At 39.0% G+C, this 10321-nt stretch overlaps 1 protein-coding gene across 1 annotated transcript in view; it reads left to right on the forward strand.

The window, feature by feature from the left end:
• LOC107699207 (1,4-alpha-glucan-branching enzyme-like) overlaps positions 1–10321 on the forward strand; it is a 191200-nt gene that overhangs the window by 95128 nt on the left and 85751 nt on the right. Inside the window, exon 15 of the mRNA XM_016500404.1 lies at positions 1073–1171. Within this exon, the coding sequence (XP_016355890.1) occupies positions 1073–1171 (99 nt within the window). The remainder of the gene's footprint in view (positions 1–1072; positions 1172–10321) is intronic.

Genomic DNA, 10321 nt, shown 5'->3' on the forward strand with positions numbered 1-10321 from the left:
TAAGGAAATTTCAGCTTTTTTTTTTTTTGGTAATAGCACTTAGTATATGCATGTGTACAGTGTCTAATAATTGGTCTTCAGTGTTAGACTTTGAGTGAAAAGCTTGTGGATAGTTTATGGGGATGCACATAAATATATTGTATACGCATACATACACGCACAGAAAGAAAGAAAAAAATCATGCAGACTTGCAAACCCAACCATGCATACACAAACAAACAAAACAAAACAACAACAAAAACCTCAAATTTGCAAGCTTTGCATGCACATGCAAACAAACAATACACTTTCACTCATACACGCGCACACACATTCACTCAGAAATAGCAAGGTTTGTGTGATTCAATTATTAATATTTTTTCTTGTTGTTATTCTTTTCTTAAAAAGGAAGGATCTAACTTAAGGATGTGTTCATTTCCCATAAAGGTGATGCCTGTTTGAAGAATGCCATTTGGTGGCATAAGCCCTATTGGCACGGGATTAGTATTACCTGGTGACCTCCAGTCATTTGTAATAATTGCGGAGGTTGTCTGTGATCTTAATCCCGTGCGAATCGGCCATGTCTGTAATTTGTAAAGTAAAAATTCCCCCACAAATGACCTACTGTATTTCGTCGAACACCGAGGTCCTGTGGTAATATTAGTCCCGTGCGAATCGGCATCTCTGTGATTTGGTGGGGTCGTATATAATTTTTTCAAGGTTTTTGTTTCATGTGCACCTTTTTATCCATCTTTTGCGAAGTGACAAAGCAGTGACTTGACTTGACTTGCTTGATTCTCACAAAAATTGACTTGGACTTGCTTGAGACTTGAAGGTTAAGACTTGAGACTTACTTGTGACTTGCACATGTGTGACTTACTCCCACCTCTGGAATGAGGGTCCACAAACAGCTGATGAGCAAGTGATGTAATGCTGAATTTTTCCAAATCTGTTCTAATGAAGAAACAAACTCATCGTCTTGGATAACCCGAGAGAGCAAATTTTCGTTTTAGGGTGAACTATTCCTTTAACAGTACTGTAAATCTAACCTCTACATATTGTTGTGTTTTTAAGAAATTCTTTATTTTTTAAGGATGTGTCCGGTATGCCCACCCTTTGCCGTCCAGTCCAAGAAGGAGGTCTGGGTTTCGACTATCGCCTGGCCATGGCTATTCCCGACAAATGGATTCAAGTGAGTTTTTCTAATATGAAGTGATGAACAACATAAAAGAGAATAGCTCGATGATATTCAACATACATGCAACTACTGTACAGTCCTACTGTAAGTGTAACCGACAACTTACTGCACTTTACTCACATTCCAATATATTCCCTTCGGATGGTGCCAGTTTGTTTGAGCCATATCATGCTAAGTGTCTCATTCATCACGCACTTGTCCTGCTTGTAATTCCGAAGCGAAACGTGTTTCTATCTTTTTCTCGGGGGAATTAGATTTGAAGATTCAGTATCCAGAACCTGCTCTAAATCTAGACTGACAACCGGTGGATCAGATAAATAGGGCGTATCTCAATTTTTCCAGCCAGATGTATATTAATAGTGTCATGCTCTTGGAAACTAGGATGCGTTCAATACTCTCTGTAATGTTTTTCTTTTTTTTTTGTGAGTGTGCATAATTAAGAGTATAATTATGGGCAATTCTTCAATAATTTTTCATAATTAGGGTTTCTTCTGTGAGTTGATCTAAAGCATTCCTTTGTTCTATGCTCTTTCTGTCGGTATGCATATTAATGAAGGTCTTCTCATTATGGATATATATGGAGATTTTGGGATTCTTTTGTTTTCTTGGCAGCAGTGCAAGGCAAAGCACATCTATCTGACTGATCAGAGAGCCGCAGTTGCAAACTATCAGTTTGAAATCTTTATTTTAGTCATTTCTTCTGTCAGTTAACCACTTTGACCCCTCGATGGGTTTAGCCAGATGTAATAATTGGAAGTTTTTCTGCTAGTTTTTGAAAATTAATTGAAAATTCTGTATCATCTGAAGTAATTAGAAACTAATTTCAATTTCATTCATAATTCATAATTGTTTGAAATGATAACTGCAGAATATTTATTGCTTGGTCCTTAAATATTTTAAGTAGTTACACTGTGATTCAAAAGTCGATAAGATTTAAAAAATGTTTTTGATAGTCTCTCATGCTTACAAAGCTGCATGTATTTGATTAAAAATACAGTAAAAACAGTAATGTTGTGAAATATTATTACAATTTAAAATGTGTTCTATTTTATACATTTTAAAATGGAATTTATAATTGTGATTTTAAAGCTGAATTTTCAGCATCAGTACTCCAGTGATCAGTGCCACGTGATCCTTTCGAAATTATTCAAAAATGCTGATTTACTGCTTAAGAACTATTTCTTATTATGTTAAAAACAGTATGCTGTATAATATTTTTTGTAGAAACCATGATATTTTTTCCCAAGATCATTTGAATAGAAAGTTCAAAAGAACAGCATTTGTTTTAAATATAACCTTTTTGTAACATTATAAATGTCTTTACTGTCACTTTGATTAATTTAATGTGTCCTTGCTGAATAAAAGCATTATTTATTTATTTTTTTTATAAATCTTCCTGACACCAAAAATGTTGAACAAATATATGTATGTATGCTTGTTTTTGTAAAACAGTGACATAGTTACTTATATGAAATCAAAACAGTGTTACAGTGTAGTTTTTTTTTAATTAGATACATATTGAGATATAAATTACAATTTACTCTTGGGGAAAAAAATAGGTTTAATTTAATGACATTATGATATTATTCACATAGTTGTCCACTGCTCCATGTAAGATCATAAAGTTATATGAAGATTGTTTTAATTTATTTTTGTTCATTGAAACATCCAGTTCTTACAAGGTTCTTTTTCTCTTGTATTTTGTAACTTTCCTGTCTACCTTGACAGTCTTATACAGTAAAAGCAAAAAAAAAAAAAAAAAGTGTGTGTGCCCTGTACATTGCAGGGGTGACTGTTGGTGCTGAGCACACAGCCTCCATGGAGAATCGCCTTGCATTGCTAAACAAGGCTAGCCAGAATACAGGGCTTTTTACCAGACCAGCAGCATCAGCCGCGTGCTTCTCTTTGCCCCGGATGACCCTCTGCGGCTCCGCTCCAGCAGACTAATTCAGTGCTGCACTCTCCGTGCACAAAGGTGTCCACTTCACTGACTCTGGATCAGTGTTTGGAATGGCATAAAGGCTGCTGCTTGCTACTTTTTTTAACATTTGCTTTTTTTCATACAATATTGCCCAGCATGCAGTATTTATTTTGGGCTTTTCATCCGACACCACTATTGATTTCGTTCTGCGTTGGGGTACCGATGAGACTCCATTTTGAGGGCTCTCAGATGACTTGGAGTTTGTGTGAAGAAAAGAAAGGAGCGCACAGAGATGTGCACAGAAGAGCGTGTGACTCGTATCTATGTATATGAGCCAATATGTTTTTGACAGGGAAGTTTGAGATGATCCCCTGCTCTGAGGTCTGTCAAAAAACAACAACAATATTCTAGATGCGCTGAATCTCATGAAGACAGGAACAACATGGTTCATACTGTACCTCAAATTAAAAAAAAAGAATAATAATAATAAATACTGTAATAATTGATATTAATAGATAATAATGTTAATGATTGTCATAATGTGTAATAATAATAATAATAATAATAATAATAATAAACAACAACAACACTAATAATAATAATAATAATAACAATTAGTATTATTATTATTAGTAGTAGTAGTAGTATTGTTGTTATTATTATTGTGGTGGTGGTTGTTGTTGTTGTTTGTTGTTAATTTAATGGGAAATCTATATGCTTATATACCCACAATCTTTAATAATATACACAAACAAAAACTTTTTTGCATCATGTTTCTGAGAAGTATGTACTTTATTTGTTTGTTTGTTTGTAAAATATGACCTGTACTCCTTCTTGACAGGTTTTGTGAGGTCATATTAAAATAAGTAAATATATACTTTTTAATTAAATACATATACACATATAATAAATAAATAATCATAAATGAAATTATATATTTCTTATCATTTATTTTTATGTTTATTACTTATATATGTATATTAATATGAATATGTATATAGCATTTAGTGCAAATTATAAATATATGCAACACAAAATTGCCTATTACAGTGTATGTGTGGATACCTTTTTACTATAGTAATGAGAAAATATTTGTATTAATATTTCATTAATATTCATTATTTTAATATTTTATCATATTATTATTAATATTATAAATGTTATAATACAATGTTTTTATTTATGAAGAGTTTGGTTCCAAAACACTATTGTCACATCCCTTTGAACTGTTTTGTTGTCTTCATCCCTCATGTGCTATGTGTGACCCAGTTTTCCCTCATGTTTGATTGTGTCATTTAGTTCAGGCATGTCTGGTTAATTATCCTCATTTGCTCCACTATATTAGTTTATATTAGTAGTGTTCTGTTCTCTGTTTGTTGTCCGGTCTACTTAGTCCCTACGTGTTCATCCTGCCTGTCTGTCCTGTGTTTGCCCTATTGTGGAATAGTAAAGACTATTTGCATCTATCTTCGCCGCCTTCGTGCGTGTATCTCACCGTAGTGTGACAGTAGTAAGTAAATCGTTAACTTTTGGTTCCAAAACACTATTGTCACATCCCTTTGAACTGTTTTGTTGTCTTCATCCCTCATGTGCTCTGTGTGACCCAGTTTTCCCGCATGTTTGATTGTGTCATTTAGTTCAGGTGTGTGTCGTTAATTATCTTCATTTTCTTCAGTATATAGTTGTGTTCAGTCCTGTGTTCCCTCGTCCTGTCTACGTCCCTACGTGTGTCTCCTGCCTGTTCTGTCCTGGATTTACCCTTGTGTGGATTTATTAAAGACTATTTGCATTTGCATCTTCTTCGTGCTTTTATCTCACCGTAGCTGTGACTGAAGACCGGACTAAAAGTGAAAGTAATGCAGCGTGTTTCCCCGCGTTTTGTTTTTTTTATTAAGTTTTCCTTTTGAGTTATTATGGTCGACCCAGAGCCCAGCCTACCACCACCCTGCACCATGGAGCTACAATTTGAGCCCACCGCTGACGGAGAGCCAAAGCCCGCCGCGACTGACGAGCCATCGCCTAGGAGAGCGACAGAGCTGAGGATCGCCCCGGAGCCAGAGCCTCAATCGACATCAGTCCAGGTGCGCATGCTGGCTGCTAGACATGCGACGGTGGAAGTGTCAGTAAGGAGCGAAGGCACGGAGGAATGCCCCGCCCACTGCACCACCGCTAGGGGTGAGCTGAGGCTGCGCTCAGAGGACATTAATATATATGCGGATATGCCTTGTCTTCTCCCGCCATCATCATCTGTCTGTCCCGTCACAACCACGGAGGTTGTGATTGAATCTTCGGTCTGTCCTGAATCGACCACGGAGGTCGTATTTGAACTGTCTGCCTTGAACTGTCTTGTCAGTCTGGAAATATTTTGTCTGACCTGAACTATCTGCCTGTACTATAATGACCATGGTGGTCGTTCCCCTGTCGCTGGAGCTCACGGTGCTGGAAGTGGCCTTATGGTGTGTGTGTGTGTGTGTGGGCAGCACACACCATGTCAAATCCTCCTGAGCATTCTGAACTCCCGCCCAGCCTCCCTCTCCCAACTCCTCTGTATCAGTCCTCACCATCGCCTCCGCTGTCTCCTGGCAGCCCCTCAGCGCACCCTCAGTCCACAATCTGTGAGGGTGGGATCGCCGCGGGTCTGCCAGTCTCCATCGGCGTTGTGGCTGGAGGATTCCTTGTCTCCACCTCCAGCCTCTGAGTCCCGGACTCCGCCTCGGCCCTTCGACCCAGCGGCTCCACCATGGCTCCTAGCTCCCGCCTCTCCGCCATGGTCCATCAGTCCACCAGCTCCGCCGGGCTTCCTCGTCCCTCCGGCTCCGCCTTGGTCTGTCGTTGACCATCCGCCGCCTCGGGACTCCCCTCCTCCGGCTACACCTCGTCCCTCTGTCCCTCTGGCTCTGTCAGGCTCCTCCTTCCCTCCAGCTCCACCTTGGTCCTCTGTCACTCCGACTCTACCGTGGCCTTCCGGATCCCCGCCTCGGTTCCTGGAGCCATCTGCTCTGCCTTGGCCGTCCGGATCCTCCCCGTCGCCCTGGCTCTTTGACTCTCCGTCTCCACCTCGGGCTCCACCACCACCTGCTCCGCCGCTGTCAGTCGGCCCCCTGGAGCCGTCAGCCCTTCCTCCACCATGGCTCCTCCCTCTGTCAGCTCCACCATGGGTCACCTTCATGGCTGCGGCCTGGGTCCCGCCTGGCTCCTCCCTTTGTCGTCTCCACCCTGGACATTGTTGGTTGTCCTCCTCCCGGGTGTCCGTCCTCCGCTGGAGCTTCCACCTGTCTTGTCTACCTGCCTTCCTGCCAGCCCTTTGCCATCTCCTGTCACCATCCCTTTTCCACTCCTTGTGTCCTCCTCCTAAGTCCCCCTCCGTCCCTCACTTTGTTGTCCCTGCGGTGCGAGTTTGCGCCTTCCGGGAGGGGGGTGAACTGCCACACCCCTTTGAACTGTTTTGTTGTCTTCATCCCTCGTGTGCTCTGTGTGACCCAGTTTTCCCTCATGTTTGATTGTGTCATTTAGTTCAGGTGTGTGTCGTTAATTATATTCATTTCCTTCAGTATATAGTTGTGTTCAGTCCTGTGTTCCCTTGTCCGGTCTACGTCCCTACGTGTGTCTCCTGCCTGTTCTGTCCTGGATTTACACTTGTGTGGATTTATTAAAGACTATATGCATTGCTCATCATCACGTAGCGTGACAGCTATAAATCCATTTTGATTAATTTGAATAAAAATGTGTTTTCTTTACCAAGAAAGTGGCAAGATGAAAACCACTATTTTCTGTTTCAAACTTTCACATAGCAACTTTAGGTTATAATAACATAAAAAATTATAATCCAGATTTAGATTTTCAAAGATTTATTATAAAAACTGATTATTTTTTTTCCAAAATGCAATAAATCCATTGAAAAGTTATATTTATTTTTTTAAGCATAGTATATATTCTTTAGGAGTGAAATATGACCTGGACTACTCCTCGCCAGGTTTTATGAGATCAACTTAAAACAGTACAAGCTGATAGTTGTTATTCCAGTAGGGCGGCACTGCCTGCAGAAACATGCATCCCAGCCCTGCTTTTAACGTCACCCAACCTGTCTGATTAATCCGACCTCTAAGCCCACACTGGCAACCCGACTACATCCGAGAGCCTCTGAGGAATTAAGATGTCCTAATAAGAGAAGCAGATAAGGCTTGCAGCACAAGTTTGCCTGATTCTATCTGATTACCACTCCAAAACGCTGTCACTTTCAATGGATAGCATAACAAAAGCCCTCTAATTTAGCCAGTGCCCTTATGTCCGAGTCCAACAAATTGAAATGTAATGGAAACAATTAGAGCTAGTGAAGAATGCCTCACATGCTGCCCGAGAACAGCGAGAGACCGAACCTCGGCCCTGTTTCCCAGCTAAACATACAAATTAACTTACGACTGGTCTGAAGTCACCTCTGTCTGCAGAGCTCTCCATTTCAAGCGGTTAGCTCTGATATAATAGTCCATTAAAGAGAGAGTTCACCTAAAAATTTAAATTCTACATTATTCATCAATATTAACTAACCCTCAGGTCATTCCATGAAACGCACACACAAAAAAAGCAGAAATCAAGGTTGCGGTGAGGAACTTAGAAATGAATGGAGCTGATTCTTGGAGGATTTCTAAGCAAAAATGTCAAGCTTCTAAATTTAGAAAAAGACTTGCATTAACTCTACTGTATTATTTGAGCTGTAAATGGTTTAAACCATCATCTGTACAGTTTTTGGGTTCATTTACATTGTTGTCATGGCAACGGTTGCAAAATTGTGTATAACTTTGCACATAAATAGTTAGAAAGTACATTTGTCACACTAAAATCATGTTAACACAAGTTGGTTATGTGGATGTACTATTAAAACGAAAAAAGAATATACTAATGCTTAAAGTTGTGCGACTTTTCCATTGTAAACGCTTCACCGTAACCCCTTTTTTTAAAGAAAAAAAAAATAATCTAAAATTATGTTCAAGTGGTAATTCATTTTTGTGGTAATAAACATTATGCCACAAATGTTATATAATAATTTTTCAAATAGACGTTATCTTTATTAACAAACCACATGTTTGAAGTCAACAACTACATTCTTGCCTAAAAAAACTCTTAAAACTACATTCCGTGACATTAAAACAGTATTATTTATCAAATTTGGGCATTTGCCATGACACTTGCTGTGAGAAATACTGCAAACAGAGTGATACAACCAGTGAAACAAATTAGAGTGCTTTTATCACTAGAATATCACAGTCCTGGAAAAGGTTTCAGCCAATCAGATTTGAGTACCAGTAAGAACTGTTGTATGAATAAAAAAATATATATATATATATATACACACACTGTGTTCCAAATGATTATGCAAGTGACATATCAGTAGGATTTCGGTACAATAAAGAGTCAGATTTTTGTTTGTGTTGTTTTTCACATCTTTTTAGATAACTGGTATCAATCTCAGACAAGTTTGTTCAATATTTTGCCAGGTCTTCTTAGGTAAATGGAAACCCTACTTAAAGAGGTTGTTCCACATTATTGAGCAAGTCACAGTTCTCATGCAATATGGTGAGGAAGAAAGATCTTTCTGAAGATGAAAAGTATGAAACAATGCAATGTCTTGCAAAAGGCATCAGAACAAACAATATTTTGTGAAAAGCAAATAGAGATTATTGAACTGTCAAAAGATGTGTGAGTGACTCAGAGCACAGAAGATCTTGGTCAGATAAAGATTTATTAAGGAAAGTTTCTGTCAAACAAATGAACTGTATTGTAATGGCAGTTGTAAAAAAGCCACTGCTGAGCAGCAGACAGGTGTTTGAAGCTACTGGAGTCTCAAGATCCTCTCCATGCAGACTGACAGTTGTGTGTTAAGCTGCGTTTCAGTCACTGCTAACCAAACCTCACAAAGAGAAACCTGCACAGTGGCTGTAGAAACACATGAAGACGTATGTCTTCATGAAATAGTTTTATTCACTTACGAATGCTGGAGTACAATGGATGGTCCAGATACATGGATTTCTGATAGTTGATGAATGGCCATCCTATTCCAATGAGACTGCAACATCAGCAAGGAGGCGGTGGGTGATGATTTGGGTTGGAATATTGGGAAGTGAGATGTAAGGTCATTTTAGGGTGTCAAAATGACTTCTGCAAGATATGTGGAGTTCATAACTGACCATTTTCTGCTGTGGTATAAAATGAAGAATAGTGCTCTCGGAAATAAAAGGATTGTCATGCATGACAACACACTATCCCATGCTGCTTAAATACCATGGTGCTAAACAGCTTGAAAATGTGTTTCTACAGCCACTGTGCAGGTTTCTCTTTGTGAGGTTTGGTTAGCAGTGACTGAAACGCAGCTCTACACACAACTGTCAGTCTGTATGGAGAGGATCTTGAGACTCCAGTAGCTTCAAACACCTGTTTGCTGCTCAGCAGTGGCTTTTTTACAGCTGCCATTACAACAGAGTTCATTTGATTGACAGAAACTTTCCTTAATAAATCTTTATCTGACCAAGATCTTCTGTGCTCTAAGTCACTCACAAATCTTTTGACAGTTCAATAATCTCTATTTGCTTTTAGGTTTTCCATTTACCTAAGAAGACCTGGCAAACTATTGAACAAACCTGTCTGCGATTGATACCAGTTATCTAAAAAGATGTGAAAAACAACACAAACAAAAATCTGACTGTTTATTGCAGGGGTCTCCAGCCTTTTTTTACACCACCGACCAGTTACGTTTGGAAAATATTCTCGCGGACCTAATATATATATTAGGCTATTATATAGAATTATAATAGCATTATATATGGCTCAACGCATTATATTGTGGGGTTTTTTTAAGCAATTTTTTCGGATAAGCAAGAAAAAAAATAGTTATGTTTTGTATACGTATGTTTGTATACGCAACTCGGTATTTCCGCGCTGTCTGAAACACGTCTGTTGTGCGCGCTTTGATTGTGTGCGAGAACAGCGCATGAGTAACGAATTGAGCTCTCTTTCGTTTCTTCTTCTTGTGGTTTAAAATTGCTTGTACGTGTAAATTGGCAAATTAATCTGCGAATCATGTGCGTGCCGAATGGTAGAGTCTCATCCGTATTACGTATCAACTGCGATCCGTTTAACTCCTAATATGTGGCAGATCAGAGCAATCTTTCATTTACTTATTTAACATGAAATTGTCAAATTGCTACTCCATATCAATCGCTTACAAAGAA

This window comes from Sinocyclocheilus anshuiensis, unplaced genomic scaffold (assembly GCF_001515605.1).
Source record: "Sinocyclocheilus anshuiensis isolate Anshui unplaced genomic scaffold, SAMN03320099.WGS_v1.1 scaffold242, whole genome shotgun sequence".
NCBI lineage: Eukaryota > Metazoa > Chordata > Actinopteri > Cypriniformes > Cyprinidae > Sinocyclocheilus > Sinocyclocheilus anshuiensis.